Consider the following 26,133-nt stretch of genomic DNA (forward strand, 5'->3'; position numbering starts at 1 on the left):
CTCGCCTTCGTACCTGAGCTACAGGCATTCGAGAACAACACTTTCAAATCAACTTCACCATTTATTCACAAGCAAAAATAACCACAGTGTTCTCAAACTTGCTCTCTTGTACTGGGTGGGTCTACTGGTGAAACTCAAAAAAAAAAAGCATAGGTGGGTTACAAAAACATCTACAAAGGAATCAGCAGAAAGTCCTTTTTTTTTGTTGGTGGTGGTGGTGGTGGGTTTGATTAATTTGCTTCGGCCCGGGAGCGTGGGATTTCAGATCTCTCTGTTTTGTTAACATGGTGAGACAGTGACTGACACCCGAAAGAGTTGGCACTCGGCTGGCCCCCGCCACAACGGGGACTCGGGACTAGGAGGCGAGGTGTATGCAGGGGCTGTGGAACATTAGTCCTCCTCTTAGCGCCAGCACCAGATGAAGCACCGAGCCGCCCTGGATCTTGTAGTCCGCCGCCGTCTTCTCATCGTTCCTGGGGAAGACAGTTTAGAGAAAAATGTCAAGAGTAGAAATAAAGACAGTCTGCGGGGTGAGACGGTTCAGTGTTGAGGAACTCACATCTGTTTTCCACTGTAGATGAGTCTTTGTTGCTGAGGTGGGATCCCCTCCTTCTCCTCCACCCTTTCTTTGATTCGCTCCACCTTGATTTACAAGATGTGCATCAGGCAGTAGGTTGGAGAGGATACAGAGACAAGAAAGTAAGAAATTACACAGTGCCATAAGAGTCAGTGACATTTAGATTACTGTATTTTCATCTCATGAAGGACTGGATTCATGTCATGCCCTCACCTTGTCTGTGGGCTCAATGTCGATCTCTATTTCTTTCCCAGTGAGAGTCTGAAACACAACGTTAACACGATCACATCCTCGCCAGGTTTGGTTTCTGTTCCACATAACGCATAAATTACACATTACTCTGCATTACACGCCCTTCTTCCTTCCCTGCGAGCATTGTTGAATCAATAGAAGGCAAAATCTACAAAACAACGAATCCATTTTTTCCCACACACGAATGTAACTGACCTTCTGACGTGATGGTCATTATCCTAGCTAACTTATACAGGACAATAACAGTATGCTGAATAAGATAGTTCCCAAAGAGCAGCATGCTAATGAATTGACTCGACAGCTCACATTAATGATGAGCCAATAAACACAACAAAAATTAACAAATGTTTTAGCCTAGTTTGAGATAAACGTGAAATACATTATTGGCCGGCCCTGAATTAATGAGCCATGTATGTTAATGTTAGCAAGCTACCAACAACATAAGCTTAGCCGGCGCTGCACTGCAGATATACTGTAGGCTAACGTTACCTAGCATGTGTCTCAAAAAACAAAAACGTGTCTCACCTTAACTTTAATCAGCATGTTGAATGAAGCATACAATACGATTCAAGACGATATGAACTATTTATTAAACGATACACCCCCTGTGAACTGGCAAACAACAACCTGCTCGTCTAGCTGACTCGATTTTACTTCCTGTGTAACATACTCAACTGTCCGTGTGTAGTCGTGCTGCATGAGAAAGTGATTCCGGTCCAAATCAACCTTTTCTAAACTGAAGGCAGCTATCATTTGGAAAATGTCAAAATAAACGCGACAAAGATGTGTGAAATTTTCAAAACACAGACAAATTCTCTATGGGTGTCTGCGACCTCTACTCAGTTTGTGTTTGTCCAATTTCCACACAGATGTTGATCATTCAGCTAATTAGTTGGTGAGTCTATAAAATGAGTCAGTTCCATTGTTCTCTGGATCAGTTAGTCATGGTGACTCATCTTTGCCTAGGTGTGACAATCTTGGCTGTTGTAGCCGCAAACGTTGCTAATGCAGGTATATTTCACACCACACATGTCAAAATAGACATTTATCAACCATATGTACATTTTCAAATTGTAATTTAATTTACAGAAACTGGAATCGTGACATTTTGTTTGCAGATATCGGTGTAGACTGTTTAAAAGACTCGGTAAAAATCACATGGAAGGTCAGCCCCGAGGTGGTGCCGCATGCAGCTCGTCTCTTCCTTGGAAACTGCATGCCGTCCCATTTGTCTGTCCTGTCCACTGGAGAGGGGGAAGCCCAGTTCACCTACAAACTCATCGACTGCAAATTCAGAAGACTGGTAATGTAAATGCTGTACCTGACCACAATAACTTTCAGCCACTTCAGTGTCCTAATGACCTGTCATAACCCTTTTCCCACAGATGAAAGGAAAACGCCTCCTCTATCAAAATGAGTTGACTTTCAGGCCGCAAGCAAAGCCAAAACCTGCAGCCTTCACATATCCCATTGAGTGTGCTTATAAAAGGTAAAGGCTCACATTGGACTTGAAATTCCAGCTCATTCTTGCTGAAATGTGAGAAACAATGGAACAAACTTGTGTATTTCAGACCAGAGGGGTGGGTTCCTCCGTTCCTGAGCCCAGGATCGGGCGTGGCAGAAGGTCATGGCGGACTGGTCTTCCACATGGCGCTCCTCAATGGCGAGTTCTCACTTTGTTGCCGTATCTGCAGAAAACACAACATAGATTGACATTCAAAGACAAATTCTGAGCCGTGATTGTTCTCTCTTCCCTACAGAGGAGCTATCTGGCGTAGCAACAACCAACATCATCCCCCTGGGCTCGTTCATTCCAATATGGGCAGCAGTGGAGCAGAAGTCCCATCAGCCCTTGCTGCTGCTCTTGGAGGAATGTGTGGCCGCCACCACACCGGAGCTGCAGCCGGGCAGCCAGGTTTACCCCATCATCACCAATAAGGGGTAGGGTTCTCATACTGAGTCTTTACATTGAAGAACTCTTTATCATGCTAATTTCGAAGACGCAGACAAATCTAGGAGCTTTACTGCGAAGCCGTGAGGTTTGGATGATTTCTCCAGGTGTCTTTTGGATGGCAAGAGGGGAAACTCCAGGTTCCTGCCTCGGTACCATTCCTCCGCAATCATCCTGTACCTGCAGTCCTTCAAGTTTGGTCTCGGAGAAGAGGTGAGAGGGTGAATACTAGTTATTCCTTTTGAGCAATGTTTTTAATCCAATCTTTTGACTCCATTTCTTTGTACCCACAGGTGTACATCCACTGCAAACTGGTGGCATGGGATCCTGATTTTCTTGATCAAAGCAAGAAAGCCTGCCATTACGTAAAAGAAAGTGGAAGGTAATCGTGGGTTAACTTTCCAATGGCTGTTGAGTCAGTATTCTTTAGTCGATACCGTGCTGACATGATGATCCCCTTTCTCAGATGGGAACTCCTCGATGACCCGTTTCAGAACGCCCTTTGTAGCTGCTGTGACTCAACTTGCAAGTCCCGGTCCAAGAGAGGAGTTGAATCGGGTATCACTTTCACACCAACTTGGGATATTTTGGGTTGTGCGTTTTCCTCCATGAAGTCATTGTTTTTTTTGTTTTTTTTTCCCCTCTTAAGAATCCCAGGGCCTGATTCAAAGTTCTGTGTTCGGCCCCCTGATCATAGTGGATCGTTCTGACACAAGGACCCACAACATGTCAGTCAAGTCTTTGACTGCAGAACAAGGTTGGTGTAGTGTGAATTGTTTGTCTAGTGATGTAATTGAAGTCTTTGCCAAAGACTGTATTGTCGTCTTAATCTTTCCACAGCTGACTGGATGGTGTAAAGGTCTTTTGTCCAAAACAAATGCATGTGATACATGGACTTGTGTTTCTCATTGTCATTCTCAATCTGTTCCAGGAAAAGCCCAGTCCAAGCTTGCTGTGGGAAGCCCGATGGATCCTGCTCAAGAGAAAAGTGGCAATAGCTGATGGCCTCAACCTCCTGACTTGCAAGGCTTTGGGACATCAACCTTGTGTATCTGTGTGGTTTTAATAATAATTCAAAAAACAATCTGTGTCCACTTGAATCAGTCATTTGCAGAGCAAAAGTGAATTAGCTGCTTGTTGCTAATAATTCCATACATATAAACTTTATGATGCAAAAATAAACCTGATGTAAACTCATGTGATGATTCTGCTCCTTTGGAGTTTTAGCAGTATCTTATAATTCTATAGTGTTTTCATGTTTGTCAGCAGGACATCTCAACCTGATGAAATTTGTACAGAGGGGCCTTGGGCCAAGGAACAATTGATTAGATTTTGGTGGTGATCTAGGATTTCTGCCATTCGATTAGTGGTTTTTAGCCACAACTATAAAACTGCTGTATAGAGACTCTATTCCAAATCCTAAGGGTGTGTTCACAGGGTCAAGAAATCAATTTAACTTAAAATTTAATTGACAGCAAGTTGGAGAATTGTTCAGCGTTAGAAGCTTGCACTCTTGAGTGCCCTCTAGTTTGTATGGTTTTCTAAAAGGGAATTTGCAGGTTTGCCATAAAGAATGCTCTTGGCAGGCAACAATATTTCCTAACTGTATTAGCTGCACATTGACTTACTGATACAAATACAGCTCTGATGAATACTGCAGCTTTTTTGCATGACAGTTCTCACACTACCTCCATCATCAGTCTGCAACATGATTCCAAGGATAGTGGTTCAGGGTTTCTGGCAAGCCATGTTTCCATTTTGTATTACAGAAAACTGTAATACAATTTCAATGCATCACTTCACAATGAAAAGTGTTATTTGGATAATCCTTACACATTTAGGCCTACATGTACTACTGCAGATCAAACTATAGAATATTGAAAAGAGATGGATGTAATAAGATGTAATAGATGTATGATGTAATAAGAGTTTAAGGGTATTAATTTGTTTGAAGCTTGTTATAATTAGGTAGGTCGTTTCTGCACCTGAAGTCGTTGGCGTGGACCAGGTGAAAGAGATTTGCTTGATTGCTGTCTCCCAGTCAGAGGGAATAAAAAACTGTTGCAGCTGAAGCTCTGAGTTCAGTCATGATGGCTTTCTTTTGGCAAGGTGCAGCGCTTTTGAGCCTGGCAGCTGCCATGTCAGTCCATGCAGGTAACATCATTGCATCGAAATGTGGGAAATCGAAGTCAGTCAAGTCCTTTTTCATCAGTAGAAACTTGACTTTTTAACGTGTCCCTTTACAGATATGAAACTGGACTGTAGACCCGACTCTGTCTCGCTGTCATGGACGAACACCAGGTCCCAGGACGATCCCTCGCTTATCCGTCTGGGTAACTGTCTTCCCACCAGCGTCTCTGCTAAGGAGGCCACCTTCAATGTGGAGCTCAGTGACTGTCACTTCAGGAGAATGGTAAGAAGCCTACTTCACATTGGCAGCTGGTTACTATTCATAATCAATGTTTTTTGTGCAGCTGTGTGATATTTGTGTGATCTCTCTATAGGTGACTGGGGATCAGCTTGTGTACACCAATGACCTGACCTACATTTCTTCTCCCGATTCCCTCATGCTGCCCTTCACTGAGCCGGTTGTCTGTGCCTATGAGAGGTGGATGTGCTTCTTATACATTTGAGTGTTAATTAACGCTGAGCATAATGATTCTTGTTCATAGAACTCTATGGCAAATTGGCAATGTGTCAGGTGTTGCAGCAAACAAGTGGCTTTCTCCTCCTTTGGTTTCATCCAGGCCCAGAGAGTGGTACCCTCCCATGTATGACCCAGTTGTGCCTCATACATACGGCCTAGGAGATCTAGTATTCCACATGGGACTTATGAATGGTGGGTCTAACTCTTTACTACACACTGTACTAACTTTTTACTGAAAATGCCAATCACGCCTATAGCTTCCATACCTGTGTCTGCTGCTTTAGACGACTTCTCAGGCCCGGCTCCATCCACTGCCTTCCCTCTCGGCTCCCTCATCCCCATCATGGCCAGCGTGGAGCAGACGTCCCATCAGCCCTTGCTGCTGCTTCTCGAGGAATGCGTGGCCGCCAATACACCGGAGCTGCAGCCTGAAAGCGAAATGTTCACCATAATCACCAATAAGGGGTAAGAATACTATGTAAACGTCAGCGCTGGCTAATTGAACTTTGTGTTCATGCAGTGAAATTCATAGACAATACTCACGTTTTTCTACCATCCAGATGTCTTGTGGACAGCAAGACGACGCGCTCAAAATTTGAACCAAGACAAAAATCATCAGAGATTCACATGTCCCTTCAAGCCTTTAAGTTTGCTCTGGGAGAGGAGGTAATGTCATATTGCATATTTTCTGCATTACTTTCTAGTTCTTGCAATTTCCCCAGTCTGTGAGTCAGGAGTGGACTTGAAAGAACATCTCAAGGGATTAAAGACTTGACTGTTTGAATTTGCCTTGCAACAGGTGTTTATCCACTGCAAGCTCGTGGCCTGGGATCCCAGTGGTCTTGACAACAGTAAGAAGGCCTGCCACTACGTCAAAGAGCACGGGTAAAAAGATCACTTGGAACTTTGCTTGTCCATCTGCCTTGTGAAGTATGTAAAACTTATAATATATCCAATCTTGCATGCACACAGCTGGGAGCTGCTAGATAACCCTTCACACAGCAGTCTGTGTGACTGCTGTGATTCCAGCTGCAAGTCCAGGAGGACAAGGAGTGTTGCATCAGGTACTGAAATGCTCTTCAAAATGACTTGGATGCATGTCTACCATATTAAACTGTCTCATACTACCGACTAAAAATGTTTTTTTTTTCAGGCACTCGCAGAATAGCACACAATGCAGTCCTTGGGCCACTTACTGTCACTGACTTGAATGCTTGAAGATGACCCAAGTAAGCAACATAATAAAATTTCCATTGCAGTTTTTGTCTCATCAAACATTTGACAATAACTTCCTAAACTGCTTTTGTTTCAGGAATGGATCCATCTCCTTGTGGTCTGGTTCCCACATTCCTTCAGTCTGACTTTTACTCTTGTTTGGCAATAAAATGTTGAACTTTTGAAATGAATGTTTTAAGGCTCATTTCCCTTGTTTCTAAATGCAAAATTCAAAATGTGGCTGCTATAGGTATTAAATATGTACTTAAAACTTTGAGGCTCAATTTGACACAACCTGTGGCTGGGCTGTTAAGCAATGTACATCTACAGTTATCATTCTGCGCCTGGACAATTGTACATACAAGTGGTACCTTTTGGTTAGTTCACAAACACTAGTGTTTCACTAGTGATTCATTAGCTAAACACCAGAACGTCTGGCATCACTGGTAAAGAATGTGGTCCTAACCTAAGAATGGAAAAGACCTGGTACAATCGAACTAAGGCATTTTTTGGTTATGGCAGCTCTAAAACATGGTGATATGTAGTGTTGCTAATGCCAACATTTCTATACCTGTCCATAATTAACATCTTAATGAAGTGAGCTGTTAATCTCTGAAAAGTATTCAGATTAGACACTTAATCTTTTTAGTAATTTACTCAACACAATCGCATGGGGTTTTTTTTTTGGGGTTTTTTTTTTTTGGGGGGGGGGGGGGGGGTTCAAAACATGTCTGTGCAAAAAATCAAAAGTAGCAGTTTTTGAAAGAAGCTCCTATACTGAAGACTTGGGATAATTGAAACAATCACTGCCAGAGAAGGATGAGGACGATATGCTGTGCCCATTTTCTTTTTTTTATTTTGGTTTTTTAATTATAAAATGTGCAAAATTGCACTGATTCTGCTGGACTCATTGAGGACAGCAGAAAACCACTGAGGTATTTTGACCAATTTTGCTGACCTTGAGGCGCAGTGGGATGTTTCTGTAAGCAACATCTCCCACATCCAGCTGCACTGGATGAGTAATCCTGATGATCCCTTATTTCCTTTTTAAACTTGCAAGTACTACATATCCTGGCGTTTCTCCTCTTGCATGCACCAATCAAGACGGACAGTCCGTGACTGGGTTGTCAGTCTTCACAAATAGACCTCGTCCTGATAGTGTGAACATTCTTGTACAAGTGAAGGAAGACGGTTTACTGTAGATTGATATAGTTTACAATAGAACATTTGGCCAGTTAAATAAGGACAGTGTTTCTGTGAACATTAAGTAATTAGCAGAATCTAATTTCAAGAATTCAATCAAAGGTTAGAGTAATTTAATTTGGGTTCCTATGAACCTATATTACCTGAGAGCTTGACTAACTCTGTCTTGCCTTTCACTGGCTCTCAGTACAGTCTGAGGATATCATAGCTGAAAATGACACCGATCAATATATCAAAACAAATGTAACCTGTATCTATACATTCACTTTATAAAAGCTCCTATCCTTCCAGCAGGTCGAACTGAGTTTCTCCTACACTCTGTCTGACCTCCATGTTTTCCAGATAAACATCATGAGCTATGAATCAAGAAGATTATGATTCAACCTGCGCACAAGGGAGTCTGTGAACGACACTCATTGGATTATTGGATTATCTTTCAAATGTACACAGTACATAATGTGATGTATGAATGCACTGGTCCTCTGCCTGGCTTCCATATCGACAAACTCAGTCTTTGTGTATCTGAGTTCAATTCTTAGCTCAACCAACAAATCTCTCCAATCTTTCAGCTCATTCCTGATGTCAAGCTGGTGCCTTATTGCTCAAATGCCTGCTGATCCTGAGCTGTATCCCCCTCTTTATCCCTCCATCCCTTCTGCTCCGTCAAAGCAGCAGAGACACGAGCATAAAAAATGGATACTACTTGTAGACCTACAACATCACCAATTCTGTATTTCTGACTTCCCACAGAGACAGTCTAGGATTAATGATTAAACTACAGTTTTAAATTGGATCTAACACAAAATGACCATGGATTATATTATTGGCAATGGCATGGAGTGGAACAGGTGAACATAGTGTTTTTCCACTCTTTCTTGACTATGATACATGTTGGATTTCTTGAGTACACATACTGGCAGACATAGGGTGCTGGGAAGGATCAGCTTTGCTAGCCCCAAAAGACCTAGGTCATGGTTTTGATGTCATCATCCATCTTTCAGTGTCCAAATGCAAACATCTGGCCTTTCCAGTTCCGACACAGTCAGAGATGCTGGGCGGGCCTATCACATGGTGTGGGATGGGTCCTTTTGGCCAAATGAAATCCAGACCATTTTTACACTTCTGCTGATCAACTGCAAACGTAACTTCAAATCAGTATCAAGGGGCAACTTCACTCCATTTAGCGCTGCCAAAAGTAAGGTAGGATACCTGTTTTAAGCATTCCTCGTCTAAACAACAAGAAAGAGGCCATGCTTGTGAGAGACTATTGATTAGTACTATTGACAGTTATTTTAAAACAATAAGTGTTGTTAGGTGAAGGCCACTGTATTTGAAAAGATGTTCAAATTCCCTGTCTCTCTCTACTGTGAACTGTCAAATAATGGCGAAAATGGCAAGAAAAATGACAAAAAAAAAAAAAAAAAAAGATGTTCCATAAAATGTTCAATAACTGTATTGTATGTCATTGAAAATTGTTACATACTAATACTAATAAAATATTATTCTTCCGCCAAGCAGTATAGTTCTTGGTTGCATCAGTTGTTAATTTTACTGTTATGTGGTCACAGGTGTGTGTTTACCAATTTTACAATGCCTTCAAACATCATTTATCCAATCAGAACTGAGGAGTGGAACTATCCTTTTATCCTAGAGTAGCTACTACGCTAGAGAAGCACGTGCGTTGACTGACATGGATGCAGCACTGTTGAAAGGTCCCGCCACTGCCAGTTATAGCACTATCTGAGCAGGGCAACAGGTAATGTTAGCAAGTTAATACGATTAAGAACACAAATGTTTTTGGCCACCATGCCATGCAAGGTTAGCGTCTGTTTCTTACCTTCTTGTCTGTATCCGAAACACGCTGCTACATTTCTTCCCCATTATATTATATTGCAGCTAGCAAAAAGTTTGGTAGCTAACGTTAGCATTTTGGAGCTAATGAGTGACCTAAACTTATGACTTTTGAACTTCTAACTCTCTGTTTGTGTGCGTGTGAGCGCGCGCGAGTGTGAGTGAGTGAGAGAGAGAAAGAGGGAGAGAGAGACTTTGGCTTTCAGTTGTAGCTAAGTTAAGCTAGGTGGTTTTGAAGTTGTGGTTGACTTCATGCAGGGATGAGGGTGTGATGACTCTACATGATGTTTATGGCCAAAAAAATCATTCTGAAGCCCCAGTGCAAGGAATAGCTTGTTACTGAAACTCATCTAGAATCCATTTGCTAAGACATTAGGCTAAATCTTTTTTTGTGACCTAATCAGATTTGTGTATCAGTGATCACAACACTTAAAAGCTTAATATGCAGGGGAAACCTATTTTATCAGCGATCTGTCTATTTAGCTGACTCAGGACTTCTCTAATTCCAGGCTGAGAAGCAAGAAGCACTGAAAATGGATTGGTTCCACTGTAACCGGTGCTTCAGGAGGAAAGGGCAGAAGTTTGCTGTATCCAGCTGTGGCCATATCTGCTGTGAAGGATGCATCAACCCTAGTATGACAGTTATATCTGCTCTGCTTGCCATAACATTAATTTACTTTTGTGCCTAAAACCCTGCTAACTTTTATTCTTCAGCATCAGCTTTCTTTTATTTGACACAGTGTGAGACAACGTTTCCCATTTGCCCTTTCCCACAGAACAGTGCAACATATGTGGAGCCAGCTGCAATTATCTGCCCATCACAGATGAGGTTGGTCTGTTTGTAGAATATTCATTGGTGGTTATGATGCTGGAAACAGAGATGCCCCTCCTATTTTATACATAGTCAACATATTACATCTTCTCAAATTTCTGTTTCAGATGAAGCCTCAGGAAAAAGTGTTTTTCAAAGACCCTGTGAAGCTCATTCAGTCACGTCTGGAGCACATAGCACAGGTGTGTGTGTTTCTTCCTTCCAGCATTCACCCCAAGCTCTCCTGCTGCACCACCTTTTTTTAATATTCGCTGCACTACTATGCCCAACTTCAGATGAGTCAGTCGGTTAATCAGTCTACACTGGATTGCTTCAATTGATATTTGACAACACTGAAAGCATCACCTCAGCATCACCATGTCATTGTGAAGCCCTGAGTTATTATCCATTAGCTAGAGGTGATTTCTTATAGGCCCATACTTATTTTCACTGAAAAAACATTTAACAGTGAGGCCTTCATCTCCCACAGATTGCACTTTTTCAGCAGACTCAGAAGGAGAGAGTCACCGCCTACTTCAAGCATAAATCTGTGGAGTTGGAGAGGCGTCTGAAGGAGGTCACTGAGCAGGGTTACAGGTGACATTTTAACACTCACTGCTGTTCCTCTGCCCCGGTGTATGCGTTACCCTGCATTGCAAAGCTACTATTCTCCCCACTTCTGTTTTCGGTAGGCAAATTTCAGAGCTGAAAAGAGAGAATGCTGAATTAAAAAAGCCCCTTTCTCAGAGGAGGGTAAGTGTTGCAAGAGGCTGATAACAACAAAAAGATACTGCCTAAAATGCCAATGTACAGATAATACACTAGATATCTAATTTGACCTGCACACCTCCTGCTCCACCACAGGTTTCACCAGGACAATTCCAAACAAACGGGTAAAGGCCAACTTACATTTCAGTACATCCTGTTTCATGACAAACTTTCCAGTATTTATGTTAGAATTACTAAAATGACTGAGAAGTAATTGTTTGCCACATATATAGTGCTCAAAGGATGTCACTCCCAGTGGCTGTCACCTCCCCAGGTAGGCTTAATGATTAATATGGATTTGCTGTGATTATGTATTTTTTGTACTGGATGGTCCATTTCATATCGTTTGATTCAAGTTTAAGAGGCTTGTAAACTTACTTGTGCCATATCATGCATGTTTTCATTCACCAGTCACCCCTCGCTCACGAAGTATGAGGTATGATACAAGCGAAGTCATGTTGACATGGATTTCATTCTTTGTTTGCTGCATCATCACATATCTACACTATATCAAAACACTGATCCTCAAAAAACAAATCAGATTACGGAGCCTTGCAGAACATCTGTTGCTTGAATATTTTAACATGCCGTCTGTGCCTCAGTCACCCAGGCTCAGCTGAATCCCAGGGGAGGGCCACAGACAGAGGTCTGAGACTCTCCCTCACAGTAAGTCTCCTAGTTACATTGGCTACACCTTTTGTTTTCAGGCCCAACTTAATTTTTATGATTTGGGAACTGTAATTGAAGAATTTTAATTTTAACAATAGCGCTACTTTTCAAGTCTTTTGTGTTCAAAGTTCCACATTCATCGACTGGACCCTCTATGTTAAACACATGAAGTGATGAACATCCGGTCATAATTCTTGTCCACAATACATAGGCTATTTCGCATTTTTGAATAGATCTCTCCATTTGGTTTTAACTTTTGTTGTACCAAATGAATGAAACATTTGCCATCTTTTCTTTCTGTTCTCCTCAGACTCCACCTGGATCAGCTACCTCTATGTCCAGCCATAGTTCTCTTCTTGAACGTGGACTCAGTAAGTGTTGTTGCAAACATTGTATCTGTAGCACATAATGTATGTAATTACACTAGATACACTATATTTAATCAACTTGGAAAGGAAATGCACTTCATCTAGAAAATCCCTCCCTATTTTAAAAAGGAACACCCATGTCTTTTAGCACTCCAACCAGGTAGGAAATACTTTCCAAGTACCTTCTGCCATAAACCATTTTATGACATTTGTACATTGTACAATCTGTCCATTTTTCTCATTCTCAGGACTCCGCATCAGACTCCAAGCATCTTCCATTTCCAGTTCTTGAGTGGATCATCACTGCAGTCACCCAGGCCTTTAAGAAATGGCCACTAACGATTCTGGATGATTTTTCTCATTTTAGGAGTCATTGGCCATTAGGGCTGTCAAGCCTTTGTGGAAAACACACATTCTTGACTTATGTTTTTGCCCAGAAACAGCGCACACAAGATTCTGTATGTCCTGCACTGTTGTTGAGTAATGGTGGTTTGTATCTGTTTTGCCTATATGGATGTGTGTATTAATGTTACGAGTTGTTCTACATCTGTTGAGGAATTAAACTGCCATATGATCCTAGTTTGAACAAGGCCTTTGAATGAATGGATTTCCTGAATGAATTTCATTTCCTTTTTTCTGCCAATAAATTTTAGCAGCAATTTGGACACTTCAGAAATGTTTCTGTTGAATAATTTCACAGCCAATTGCTTTTTGCTTGCAACACTGAATATTTGCATGAATCAATATTCATCTTCTAATGAATATTACATTTGATGAATCAAAATCAGTTAAATCAAAAAAGTGGATTCATTAAAAGTACACAAAGAAATCGCTTGCACATATGGTTATAAAGGCAAATCTTTTACTGGTTTCCAGTGACACAATTGTGCAAATGAGACAGAGTAACATTAAATGAGTGCCATTTTTTTCCCAATTTTTTTTTTTTTTTACAAATAAGAAAAAAAAAAAACTAAGTTGAGAACAACTACTGTAAAGATATCTACAACTGAGGCAAAGGAAGACATTTAAGTCTTTTGGACTTTTCCACACATAATACTTGCATTGACTTTTCATGGCTAATAGAATAACAAACAGCAAGGTAGAAATAATTGTATTAAATACATGTGCTGACATACCTGAATGTGACACATTTGTGCTTTCTGAGTTGATAGAACTAGCATGTTAATTTTGCTTTGGATTCTTTGATCAAACCCTATTTTACTTAGTTACTTATGGGCCCTCACTGTCTTTTAATTTGTCTAGATTATACACTTGCTGTTGCCAGAACTCCTTTCCTCCTCAAACCTAGGTCACTTTCCCTCACTATGACAGTTTCATCTACAGTAGGTGAATGTGTTGAAACCATAACCAGCCCCTCACCCCCCCATACCTACAAAGATTAAAAATCAAGGCAGAGACACTAAAATACTGACATGGATTGAATCACTGAGTGCAAATCCAAATTAAGGTTGGCAACTTGTGTCATCTGCACGGATGTTGATGTGGATGCTGATTTGTTAGTTATTACTGACTTTTACTGTTGAATGGCGCAGATCAATGCAAACTACGTGTAAATCAAGTATTTAGGCACAGCATCTAAACACAATCAAGAAATACATTTCAGGAATATGCTTGCATTAACTTGAATTACAATTAGATTTAACAGTATTTGCTGGTTGTGCCATGCCTTTTGAAAACAGCATGGTAAAAGGTTTAAATATTAAGGGATCAATGAATGACACTGTATAGTTAGGAATTCATGTTTTGTGAAAGAAATGTATTTAATGACGATAATGGCTGCAGGCTCTAAAACCCAAGTGCAACATGCCAAATTAAAGTGTAGATGTCCAGTGTGCTTTTCATGAAAAGGAATTATTGGCTGTAAAGGAATGATTATACACAGTGATCAGTCAACAATTTCATCATCATAGTCATAATTTTCCCAGAGCAGTTTCTTGTCTGCTACACTGAAGTACCAGAAGTACAACCAATATAAATTATACTGCTACAATAACATACTAAAAAAAATCTGTAGTAGTGATAGATAATCTAAACAGAAATAATAAGCCTAAAAATATATCAAACCAGTGTACAAGGTACTGTCCTATTTACAGCAACATAGGCAGCACAAGTATAATTCAAGTCCAAATATATTGCAGTTTTTTACAATCACTTTGGCACTAATTTCAGAACCTTGATGTCATTTTTCAAAACTCTAGACACAAAACTCACAACCGATGATCAAAATGCACATTTTTCAAAACTCTAACACTTCTTCCAATGCTTGGATACAATACACATAAACCTAAGATCATTTGTTCATTGAACTAAAATCACCTGTTCAAAATGACACAACATCAAAGTATTACCATTTCAAAATGCAATTCACACATTACATCTGAGATGACTGTCTATTCATTTCATTACAATGATCTATCAATTGATACAGCTGCTCAAAATGATAAGTAACTGTTGCATTACTCTTAATGCATTGTTTTATGGAAACTGACGAACAATATTCCATGTTTAGATCATGAAAGTTTCAGGATAATGAGATCCATTGACAATTACCCTGGAACATGAACCAATTGGACTACATTATCTATGGATGTAATATTTCATCATCATTCTTTACTGTATCAGACACTGTTTCTATGGTCCCATGTACCTCTTTTCCAGACCATATTTTCAGATTTGACATTACTGTATGTATGCAGGCCCTTGTAATTGCTTTTCCAATACTGCCAACTTGTTACTGATGATTGATTTCACCTTGTGGTACGAGTATACGGTGAAATGAGTGGTATCCACCTACAACAACATAGCAATAACATGGATGACGCATGCAATGACATCACGGAAGACCAGTGTCGGGCCTGGGTTCGCCATGCCCGAAGATTCTTCCCAAGATGTTTGGCTAATGAAAACATCCATTGTGATGTGGATGAGAACCTGTGGCCAAATCCACAAGACAGGGTTGATGGAAATATTGAAGTACAGTAATCAATCCTTTGTTTTGCTTTTTACAGTAAGCCAGGTGAGGAACACTGCAGTTGACGTTTTACAGTACTGTAGTTTTTTTCTTTTTTTTTGTAGCTAATTACTGTATTTTTGCTTTGATTCAAAGAAACCTATGTTGTGATTTTATTGTATTTCATCAATAAATTTCAGATTTTGTTAAATGATTCCACTGTCTGTAGTATTCTCTCCACTAGTCCTTTTACAGTGATGTATTTACGTGTAGTACCATAATGAAACATGTATCACATATTTTGTACTACAATATTTAATGATTGTACGAACTAAACAGTGAAACTATCTGTATCTTGTGTGTGGGTGATCTAAATTAATGTTCCTATGGTATTTAATGATAAATTAGTTATTTGAACCAATGATTCTGCAAGTGCAAGATTTATTTAAAGATATGAATACACAATGCAATGTTTTGAACATTGGACAGCCTGTGTTACAAGTGATGACCGTTTTGAGTTTTGTGTCTAGAGTTTTGAAAAATGACCACAAGGTTCTGAAATTAGTGCCAAAGTGATTGTAAAAAACTGTAGGATAAGCAGGAAATGCAGCATATAAAACAAGAAGCCTCGCTTTTGGCTTGTACTGGGAAGACTGGATGTTACATACCTGCTCCAATTAAAGCAATGCTAACCAAAGTAATAACTACAGTTGTTGCCATGAAAAAAGGAACACCCCACTAACTTCCAAAAATCTCTGTACGTTTGGTTCCAGTGTCTTTTACTCAATCAGTGACATTAGGCTCTTGGTCAATCTCTTCACTCTCCTGAGATGCAAACCAATCTCGCACTTGCTGGTAGCTCATTCTTGACTTCTTGCATAGGGTGTCAAGGTCTTTTTCATGTAGTGTCCCCGTCAAACGGTGATACGCTACCAGTGGTTGGATATCAGGGGAATCTGTTTGGGCACTTGTTCCATTTGCTTGAGATCTTCGTTTGCGGCTTCCCCCACCCCTAGGGGTTGCCCCAGAGCCACTTCCATTAGTTAAACCACTGCCACTTTGCTGGGTAGCGAGTTCAGCCAAGAACTGTTCGCGGACCCCCTGCACCCAGCGCAACTGACCGTTTTTAACAGCGTAGCGCGTGTCCCCGAACCACTGAATAACATCTGCCCGGGGTAAGCCTGTAAGTTTAACAAGTTCAGTGTAATCTTCGCTCTTTGGCCACTGGCAGCGTAAGAAGTGCTGCTTTAGCACATCCAATTGTTCCTTGGTCTTCCGTGGTCGTCCAGCAGGCGTGAGGGCGGGGGATGTGGATGAGGAAGCCCCTGAGAGGCGCTGGGGTGTTTGTGAAGAACTGGCTTTGGCAGAGTGAGCAGACTTCTTTGATGTGTTCATGCGGTCTGAAACTCGTTTATTAGGTGAGGCTGTTGGTGGTGGGGTGCCAGAGGGGGAAGAGCAGGGGGAAGCTTTTAATATACCTGATGGTTGCTGTGGAACATCTGGCTCAGTCTTGCTGGTCTTGGTCAATTGCAAGGGTTTTTCTTCACTTTGTTCCTCATCTTTAAAATCGTCCCCATTGCCAGAAATCTCCTCTACAGCCTCATATCCTTCTGCCTCCACTTCTACCACTCTTTCCCCAAATGCTTCCAGGCTGTTTGACAGAAAAGTCTGAAAGAAATGTGAGTCTTTAATCCCATTGCTACGGGCTCCCTCGTGCGCCTTTACACCGTTAAGCTGTTGACGAGTCTTTTGAGTAATAAGTGGAAGAGGCTGAAGCTGTTGATCATCTTTTACTCCAGCTGCAGTATGGTGAGAGTAGACCTGGGCTGCCGCAAGGGTTCCTCGGCCAACCCTAAGCTGGTAACGGCTGTCACTGAACCATTTACGGATGTCGTTGCGGCTCAGCCCCGTTTCTTCCTGCAAACGTCTAAGTTCTGCCTCCGCAGGCCAGTTCTCTCTCAGAAAGCTGCTGCGGAGGACAGCGAGCTGAGCTTTGGACTTTTTGTAGCGTCCGTGACGGCGCTGTTGTGAAGACGGCTCCGAGAGGTCTAGGGAAACATCAGCTGCAGTAGTTGCTGGCATGTCCACTGGGGGGCGGTAGTAGTATGAATCCTGAGGTGGTGGGAGAGAGGAGCTGAAACATGGGACAGTGGGTTTAGCTGGTTTGTAGGATTCTGGTGACTCATACTTTGGTTTCTTCTTCTGGGGCACCAAGCTGGAGAGAGCACCTTCTATTTGATCACTGTCCGTGTCCTCGATTATCAATTCCTCACAACTTTTCCTCTTGCTGTTCATCTTGGCTTCCTCCTTTGTTTCAGTATCATCACCGGAAAGCTCAGGTACTGCCAGCTTCCGCCGTGTCTCCTCTATCTCCTCCGAGGCCCAGCTGATACCATATTTAATTCTTTGCACCATAAACCACACCTTGACTTTGTCCAGTGGCAAGGCACACACCCGGGCCAAGGCATTAACCTCACGGGATGTGGGGTACGGAAACAAGTTAAAGGCTTGGACCAGCTCTGGGATGCTGTCAAGTTCACGAGTCTGATCAGACTGCGTCCACACCAACTTCAGTCCCTCTGACACTAGAGGCAGGCACACGACAGAGTTGTGGTTTGTGCTGAAACTAGCCACACCGCTTGTGTTGCTATCAGCTGCGCTGGCAGAGTGGTGCACATCCTTGGAGGAGCGCTGACCCGCACGCTTTCCTTCACATTCTGTCTTTGTCACTATGCCTTCAAAAGGCTCCTTCATGTCCACGCCTAGTCCTGTTCTACCATTTCGTTCACTGTAGGCCGCCATCTGGGATATCAAAGTCGGTCTCTTTTACCTAGAAAAGACAAAAAACAAACAAAAAAAATCACTGATTTAGCTCTTGATGCTTTTTGCTCGTCTCAACTGCCAAGTTGTTTTGATTTTTAACATTAGTCACTATATGAACTTCACACACACATTAAAAAAGGAACAGGAAAATTGATGCTGAAGAGTGCAACCAACAGACATGATGTTTTGCAAACTTTCTGTTGTATTCTCAAAGTCAATTATCTAACAGCTGTTTCCCCTTCCCCCCTACTTTGCACTCCTTATTCTGAACCTTGCAATGAAACCAGTCGTATACTCTCTGTCCAGATTGAGTTCCCCTCCCCCCTGGAACCAAAGTGTGGTGACTGACTTTTGTTTTGTGAGAGTGGGGGAGTGGTGGCAAAGGGTGGGGTAGGGTGGGGTGGGGGACTTGGGGAATGGGGGTCCATAAGAAATCCATCACAGTCTACTTTCTCACCCCTTCCCAGTCCTGGCTTTGTTCCACTTCCAAGTTCTCAGTCCTCAAAGTTTCAAGTGTAGCCTCTTCACGAAGGCAAACGACTACAGAAGAAACCTACGGAAAGAGACAATGAGCTTGCATTAGTCATACTCAGTAGGCAAGGAATTGAGTCAGGCACGCAACAGAATTAAAGTACATTCAGTGAATAAATGTGAAATATTCCTGGTGGAAAAATGGCTAGTGAAAAACAAACACTATTGTGTCACTGTTGTCTGATGTATATGTTATGCAACAGGTGTAGTATAGACAACACTTGAACACATCCCAAATGAAATGACAAACTGTGCGTTAGTAAATCCAAGTAATTTATAATCCAACTCTACTTCTGAACCATAGTGTTTATGGCTATTTCTGCCCCATTGCAATTAGTAGCTAATTATATGAATCAGGTATTAGAATATAACCGACACGGCAGTGCCTTACAAATAAGTCTGTTCTCTTTGTGTTTGGAGATTTTTTTTATTTATTTAGGACACCAGGGGAAATGTTGCACATTCAGTGAATAGATTACGCCATGGCCGATTATTTAGGCCATTTGTGCCACGCAAGTGTGCCAAGGGGCCATTGGCTAATAATCACCATCAACAAGTTCAATTATGATTCATTTACTATAGGTTGGCGACAACGGGGAAGATATCACCGATAATTTCCTCGCCAGTTTGTAATTTCGCATACTACAAATGTTTATTGTGTATCAGTGCTACAATGTAACAAAAAGCTCAAAAGTTGCTCACTGTGCCAGTGACAATAACAGTCCAGTGTCTCCCCCTTTGTGGCGTACTAACTAAAACGGTTCACACTGCACAGGCGCACTTCGCCGTCAGACACGCTTCACTGAAACATAAAAATAAACTTACCGAAAATGCCAAAGCGACCTTTTATTCCAGAGATCCGCGCGGGCGAGAAGAAAACAAAAGAAATCCAGAGTTTCCCCCTCCACCAGTCCGCCTTTTATGGCTGAAGTTAAGAGAAAGCCCAGGGAAACAATACCGTCTGTCTGTTTGACCCTTGTCTTATTTATCAAGCACCTCGACGGGATTACGGTCGGGATACAAAGATGCGAGGCGGCCAAGTTTGTCGCCTTTCGCGCGAGTTGAGCCGCGGGACCGGTTCTTGTCGTAGAGGGGCCGAAATCTTTAATCCGCGGGGTTGAGGTCTGAACTTGAGTCGCCGTTACTTCGTCCTCCTCGGTCCGTCCGTTGTTGCTTTTGTTCTGAAACTGAGAAGTGTTTCCCCTGTCCGGCCAGATCGAGGCTAGGCGGAGCTGAGAGGACCAGGAAACCCAGCAGGCCCCAGTGACTCTCCACAGTGACGGCAGGGAGGGTGTGCCAGCCCGGAAAAGCAGGCCAGGGATTGGAGGAGGGAGGCGCCTGTATTATAAAGCCCTGGCAGTAGGCTAGTGCAGGGGTTCCCAAACATTTTCATGCTCCCCCCCCCCCAAATAGATGCACATTAGGGCCATGATATGATTTTGTCGGAGACGCTGTTGTTGGATATGGTTTTGTCCACAACTGTCTACACTGTAGGTGGGGATAGTGAATCCTCTGATCCAAAATAAACATTCCTCTATCCTGCTCTAACTTAAAATGAAATGAAATAATAGAGGAGTTAAACTATTTCTCATTTTCCTAGGGACCCACTGGAGCCTCCTCAAGGACCCCTGAGACTCCCTGGAGCCCACTATGGGAACCACTGAGCTTAAAAAAGAAAAAGAAAAAAAAAGGTCACTCTCAGAGAGGTTTTAAAGCTACATCGTCGAGTTTTAACAAGAAAAAAAGATCAAATGTTAATAACTGATTTCAAATCGGAATACACATCAGAAAAAAATCACCTTTTGGGCAAAGTCAACCAACAGTAAACCAAGAAAAATGTTCTGTCGTGTAAATAAGGTAGAAGGGTAGAACCACCACACAGTGTTCCAGTGATACAGTTTCCAATTTACTCAGTTCAATAGCTTATTTCAAACCTTTTTTGGGCGGCAGGAGGGTGGCATAGTGAGCAAGGAGGCTGCCCTTCAACTAGAGGACATGGGTGCAAGGCCCTGTGCCTTGAAGTGTCCTTGAGCAATACACTGAATGCCTACCAGCTTCAGGGATGTTGTTCTGACCTCTGACCTCCCAGTGGAGGGGGACAAGCGGGGACAAGAGAAAAGATACTTTCCCTATGGGGATCTGTAAAGTATCACATTATTATTATTATTTTTTGACATAGGTTCAGAGGTTCAGGTTTTCTTCCTAAAACTACAGGCAGCTTTAAGCATGTGGTTTTATCTTAATTATCTGAGTAATTTACATATCAGAAGTAGCGACTGTGTGCTTTATCTTGACATTTAATGAATCCTGCACAATAGGACATGTATAAGATGTAGATATTACGCATCTGCATGGGATTCTATCCTCCACTTTATAAACTGCAATGACAGAATCCACCTTGAAATGGCATTTTAACAATTATATACATTAGACACAAATATTTAGTTTGAAAGCACAAAATTCCAGAAAAAAATCAAACCACAAGCCAGTCTTATTTCTCTGAAATCTGTCTCTATTAGCTTTATTCAAACACCTTTACGTAGTGAATCTGGATATAGATAGAAATACTGCTTTAGAAAATAGATTACATATGAATAAAATACATTCCCATTTTCACATTCTGTGGCTTCACCCACAGCTGACATTAGTATTAGTGTTAAAATACAAAAAATATGATAGAGACCATCCTTCATGTTTACATAAAATACTATAGAATCACATTAATTTGTAATCACACAAGCGTGAATGAAAACGTAATTAAAACAAGATTCCTTCCTTCATATCTAGGCCAGTCTAAGTCTTTTACATCTGTTTGGAGATGATAGTGTTATTATCCCGTTTTAGGCTGATATAGGTTTAGATAGAATTAACTCCATAAGAGTCAGTAGAAACACAATATAATTACTGCCACTGAAGCATTGATATAGGACATGTTTAGAATCGCCCACTTGCAAGGGTGAGCATAAAGCGTGGCACCCGTAGGAATGAGGGCACAACAACGGAGAGCCAGGAGAGGTATGGGACCTGGGTCACGAGGAACTTTAGGGAGGTGTAATCAGTCACACTCCGACCTGGGAATAAAACAGTGAACAAAATATTAGAATTCAGTGATCGCACACAATGGTAAGTTCAAATCTTGAGGAAGCATTTATAAATTTACCATCAATATCTTGTATCCCATAGCGCCTCGCCAGGTCACAAGTCATTAGGACTTTCCCAGTCAGCGACATCAGACTTTTATCTTTCAGGGAGAGAGAGAAATCACACGCAAGTCAATTCTTGTAATGGCTAGATGATTAGGCCTACTTTGCAAATAAAACTTGGTATGATTATGTAAAATAATCAGCTGAACAGATGAGTGTTTCTCAACAAGGACATCAGTTTCCTAAGGCTTATTACAATGCATGGCATGCGCAGACCAAACGTATCCACACAGTTACTCAAATCCTCTTTTACAAAGCCCTTGTGACTAAAGTGCAGCGGACTCCAGGAGTTGCATTTCATTGCAGTCTACTTTAAACAAACTGACTGTGAGGTGAAAGCCGTCTCTTAAAATCCTACCTGTTGCCAGTTCGACAATGCACTTCCCACTCAGCTCCGTGGTTTCTCCACTGGCAAATACTTCCTTGAACTGAGGAAAAGGGAATCCAGTACATTAACAAACATGGAGAGACGGAAGTAGCTATAACTTTGGGTAACGGCATGTCAACAAGAGTCTACCTTAGGATCTACGCCCTGTGGCGTGTCTTTCTCCACGATGAACTGGGACACCAGCTCTGTCTGCACCGCCCCCGGCCACAGGCTGACAGACACCACCCCTCTGCTTTTCAGCTCGACCGCCGTGTCTGCCGCGAGCCTGTCACACTGGAAAAAAAATAGACTTATAACACAGAGAGATACAGTGAAGTAGAATATTTAAATTAGCTGTGTTTGCGGCCCAACTTGGCTCTCGATTACATACATCTAGGACTTTACGAGCAGAGAACTTACTGCGGCTTTACCGACACCATACGGCACGTTGAAGAGATATCGCAGCCCTCCCATAGACGAGATGACAACTATCAAACCCCGGCCCTGCGCCACCATCAACCTGGAGGCATACACTGAGCAGAAATAGTGGCCCCTGGCAGTAGAGGAAATATTAAAAGAATGTTGTCAGCTACCTGTAAGAACTAGTACTGAGAGAGTGAATTCCCTCTGAACTAAACAAATTTGCATAATAAGTCCAGGAAACTGGCAGTAGATAAGAGGAAATGACTAAGCAGTCAGCTGGCCATGACTACCGGTAAGTTCACATGACTAATCAGACATGACTAAGCACAGAAACTTACCTGAGGCCTGTGTTGTTTATGGAGTCCCATATGGATGGATCCGTTTCCCAGAACTTCTTTCCCATATTCTCAAAGATAGCCTGGAATAAAGTGTCATGATGACAGTTAGCTCTCAGGTAAATCACACAGTGGGCAATTTATAGTTGGTGCTCCGTCCCCGATGTTCCCTTCATAGCCTCATTATACAGTAAACACTACATGTGTGTGATGACACCCACCTGAACCCCTGCATAGGCATTGTTAACAAGGATGTCCAGCCTGCCGTTCTGTTCACGCTTGATCCGCTCAAACAGTTCTTCGATGTCTTCCGCCTTTGAAGAGTCGCAGACAACTGGCACACAATTCCCACCCCTCTCCTTCACCTGTATTGAGAAAAAACGCAAATCAGCTGTGAATACCAGGGCCAAAGCCTGACTGAAAAAGCATGACTACTGCAGCAAAAACACCCAGTATTGACCAATACATCCACCAAAAAGGGACTTCAAGGGAAGGTTTGGCATTTTTAGAAGTCTAACCTATTGATCCCTGATGGATGGTAACAGGAGAATGCCAGCGGTCAATAGTATAGGTAAAAAAGCCCCATATTTCACCTCTGCAGCGGTCTGTTTCAGAGTCTTCTCCTGGCGGCCGGTGATGTAGACAGTGGCTCCAGCTTCAGACAGCTGCAGAGCGATTCCCCTGCCGATGCCCCTGGAGGCCCCGGTCACCACACACACCCAGCCGCACAGGGACATGTTCTGGAGCGGAGAAGACAGCAGATTACTCAGACACACCACCTAAAAGCAGTTAAGTTGAACAGAGATCCTTGGAGAAAAGAAAGCTGCAACAGGTTTGCATAAGTGAAATGCTGCGCTATCTATCGCCACCCAATGTCCATAGTCCACTTTACAGGGTTATTTTGGTGTTACGCAACAGGTGAAGTCACTGTTATGCAGCTATCCTACAGGCCTGTACAGTTAGTTGTCACTGATAAACTGCGATGAATGTGAACTAAATGAAGAGTGGACCATAGTTACGTCATCCTTACGAAAGAAAAAACAGTAATCTTATAACAACATTTAGATGAATACTATACAAACATCACAGCAAGACTATTACACCACAATAACAGGAATATGATACCATAGGAAATAACAATGTGATAAAGTCGTCAACTCACTAGTAGGCTATAGTGATTTTTAAAGAAATAAGAAAAAATGCCTACTGTTGTACACACAATAGACCCTTGTACGACGAGTCAGAAGCAGCAATATGAATATGTAAATATATATCCAGGCTGGGCAAAGCACATTAGATTAGGCAAACCTTGAAAAACGAAAAGCATCTACCAAAAGTTAAAAGTCCAGATTCTCTCAACCGCGTTCAACAAAGATAAATTACCTTCTTCAACAGCAAAGATTTGGTTTGTTAAATAAGATTAGGCTTCTCAAATCCTTCAGCGCAGATAACTTCAGAAGAAACCGGCCCGATTAAATGTATTGCTTCACAGGTCAGGGCTCGCTGTTTATAGTGCTGTTTGCTGTTATGATACCCGTAATAGTCTAGATACAACCATATGACATTCATAAAAACACCATCACGCCTCCCCCTCATCTACAGTGATATCGCGACAAGAAGCGAGACTGAAGCAGAGAGTATCCAAGCGAAGCGGGAGGCTTCACGTCTACCTACTTCCGCCTACGCTTGGATCCCCTGTGCGCTCACACCAAAAGCGTCATGAGCTACAAAAGCGGCCGGCAGTCATTCATTTTCAATGGGAGCTGGCGACGAGAGGCGTCCGACGCCGTGGCAGCAGCGAGCGGCGCGATGCCAGCGACCAGAGCGACGAGTTGAAGTTGAGCTGAGGTGAACCTTATGCAAATTAGCAGCGACGCGCTGAAGCAGCAACCAATTGCAGATCGGGATTTGATTTTCTTCCCGCTGTAAACGTCTCCCTATGTACTGAAGTTCCTAGCAAATATTTGTTCCATACTGACAATGGAGGAGAAACTGATTGTTGCGGTCTCCGGTTTCCCGGAGCTGTATGACCCGTCCTTGTTCGTTTACAGAGACATAAACAAAAAAAAATGATGCATGGCAGAAGGTGTCAGAGATAGTAGGGATTTCTGGTAAGCGTGACTAGGCCTACTGTACAGTGTAGAAGTAGTAAAATTAAATTTACTGTGCTACTAGCTTAAATACAAATGTCAGAAGCATGTGGTAGCATTATTTTATGAAATACAGACTAGGTATATTTTTCAGGAAAACGTGGATTTTTTTTTTTATTTGATCATGCTTGTCACAGGCCGAATAGCTCTACTACAAACTTGATATATTGGCCACAACCGAACATGATGTCTGCAGCGCTGCTTGAACGCTCCGCCCCCTAGCGACGACTGCTGAGGGTGTGAGCGCACAAACCGTTTGTTTGTAGCTTGGAGTCAGCGCGAGCGTCTCACATTCACTCTAATATCTTGTTTTCTATTTAATTTAGCCATACAGCGTGATGTTTAACGTCTTAATGAGCTACCAGTAGCGTGGTGAGACCTTGACGTTCCTTTAAATGTAGTCTGGGGATGTCAGATTTTGTTTTTTTTTGTAATGAATATTCCTAACCATAATATTTCTTACATAAATTAGCCGCTGCATACATTGGTTAGCTCTCCTGCTAGCTGCCTATTTATTAATATTCTAATTGAGCATGGTTACAATTATTATTATTAGGCTATACAAATGATGCCGTGTGTTGGTCTGTGGTACATTGCCATGGAACTTGGTTTGCATATCTAAATCAACTACCACAGGAATATCACAAGAACATTTCCAAGTAGGCTACAGTTTTTTTTAAAGGTTTCAATGTCATGCATGGCTTTGACAATGGCTTCTGTGCAGCCCAAAAGCCGTTGAAAGCAGTTTTTCATTTCTAAATAACAGCCAGATATTATTATAGTCTTGATCATTTTAATTTTTTGAAGGGATCCAATTATAATATAAGGTGACCCCAAATATAAATTAATATAAATGCAAGATATCAATTTCTATACAATGGAATTTGCTGCAAACTAATTCAAAATCTGCTCCAAACTAGTAGACCTGCCTGAATAAATCTTGTCTTGCTAACATCTAAAGGCCTATGTGTGCACAGTAGTAGAATTTGGTTTGAATGCTTAAATCAAATATCACGAG

The 26,133-nt window shown here is 41.9% G+C and overlaps 6 protein-coding genes across 6 annotated transcripts; 3 read left to right on the plus strand and 3 right to left on the minus strand.

Annotated features, from left to right (window-relative positions):
* Positions 1–48: 48 nt before the first annotated feature.
* nedd8l (NEDD8 ubiquitin like modifier, like) lies at positions 49–1,498 on the minus strand. Its single transcript, XM_071906160.2, has 4 exons — positions 1,355–1,498; positions 791–838; positions 560–642; positions 49–473 (listed from the first exon to the last, which is right to left on the minus strand). Exons 1-4 carry the CDS (start codon positions 1,370–1,372, stop codon positions 356–358), a joined length of 267 nt encoding a protein of 88 aa, XP_071762261.1. The 5' UTR covers positions 1,373–1,498; the 3' UTR covers positions 49–355.
* A 123-nt stretch (positions 1,499–1,621) lies between these two features.
* Positions 1,622–3,837, plus strand: LOC139917111 (zona pellucida sperm-binding protein 3-like). The gene is made up of 10 exons (XM_071906164.2): positions 1,622–1,840; positions 1,948–2,132; positions 2,215–2,318; positions 2,401–2,492; positions 2,590–2,770; positions 2,888–2,993; positions 3,074–3,162; positions 3,247–3,338; positions 3,430–3,537; positions 3,712–3,837. The coding sequence occupies exons 1-10, from the start codon at positions 1,738–1,740 to the stop codon at positions 3,780–3,782; spliced, it is 1,131 nt and encodes a 376-aa protein (XP_071762265.2). The 5' UTR covers positions 1,622–1,737; the 3' UTR covers positions 3,783–3,837.
* A 1,030-nt stretch (positions 3,838–4,867) lies between these two features.
* zp3f.1 (zona pellucida glycoprotein 3f, tandem duplicate 1) lies at positions 4,868–6,645 on the plus strand. The gene is made up of 9 exons (XM_071906163.2): positions 4,868–4,934; positions 5,027–5,193; positions 5,285–5,388; positions 5,528–5,619; positions 5,712–5,892; positions 5,988–6,093; positions 6,227–6,312; positions 6,400–6,491; positions 6,581–6,645. Exons 1-9 carry the CDS (start codon positions 4,868–4,870, stop codon positions 6,643–6,645), a joined length of 960 nt encoding a protein of 319 aa, XP_071762264.2.
* A 3,584-nt stretch (positions 6,646–10,229) lies between these two features.
* LOC139917105 (E3 ubiquitin-protein ligase RNF212B-like) lies at positions 10,230–12,292 on the plus strand. The gene is made up of 9 exons (XM_078287620.1): positions 10,230–10,329; positions 10,473–10,525; positions 10,636–10,710; positions 10,998–11,104; positions 11,200–11,260; positions 11,372–11,400; positions 11,509–11,549; positions 11,687–11,704; positions 12,255–12,292. Exons 1-9 carry the CDS (start codon positions 10,230–10,232, stop codon positions 12,290–12,292), a joined length of 522 nt encoding a protein of 173 aa, XP_078143746.1.
* Positions 12,293–15,707: 3,415 nt separating this feature from the next.
* homeza (homeobox and leucine zipper encoding a) lies at positions 15,708–19,844 on the minus strand. Its single transcript, XM_071906162.2, has 3 exons — positions 19,463–19,844; positions 18,564–18,659; positions 15,708–18,113 (listed from the first exon to the last, which is right to left on the minus strand). The coding sequence occupies exon 3, from the start codon at positions 18,083–18,085 to the stop codon at positions 16,067–16,069; it is 2,019 nt and encodes a 672-aa protein (XP_071762263.1). The 5' UTR covers positions 18,086–18,113; positions 18,564–18,659; positions 19,463–19,844; the 3' UTR covers positions 15,708–16,066.
* Positions 19,845–21,144: 1,300 nt separating this feature from the next.
* Positions 21,145–24,514, minus strand: dhrs1 (dehydrogenase/reductase (SDR family) member 1). The gene is made up of 9 exons (XM_071906165.2): positions 24,349–24,514; positions 23,559–23,705; positions 23,187–23,330; positions 22,969–23,048; positions 22,628–22,760; positions 22,358–22,501; positions 22,199–22,268; positions 21,798–21,878; positions 21,145–21,708 (listed from the first exon to the last, which is right to left on the minus strand). The coding sequence occupies exons 2-9, from the start codon at positions 23,700–23,702 to the stop codon at positions 21,572–21,574; spliced, it is 933 nt and encodes a 310-aa protein (XP_071762266.1). The 5' UTR covers positions 23,703–23,705; positions 24,349–24,514; the 3' UTR covers positions 21,145–21,571.
* Positions 24,515–26,133: the final 1,619 nt, after the last annotated feature.

This window comes from Centroberyx gerrardi, chromosome 13 (genome assembly GCF_048128805.1).
Source record: "Centroberyx gerrardi isolate f3 chromosome 13, fCenGer3.hap1.cur.20231027, whole genome shotgun sequence".
NCBI classification, from domain to species: domain Eukaryota; kingdom Metazoa; phylum Chordata; class Actinopteri; order Beryciformes; family Berycidae; genus Centroberyx; species Centroberyx gerrardi.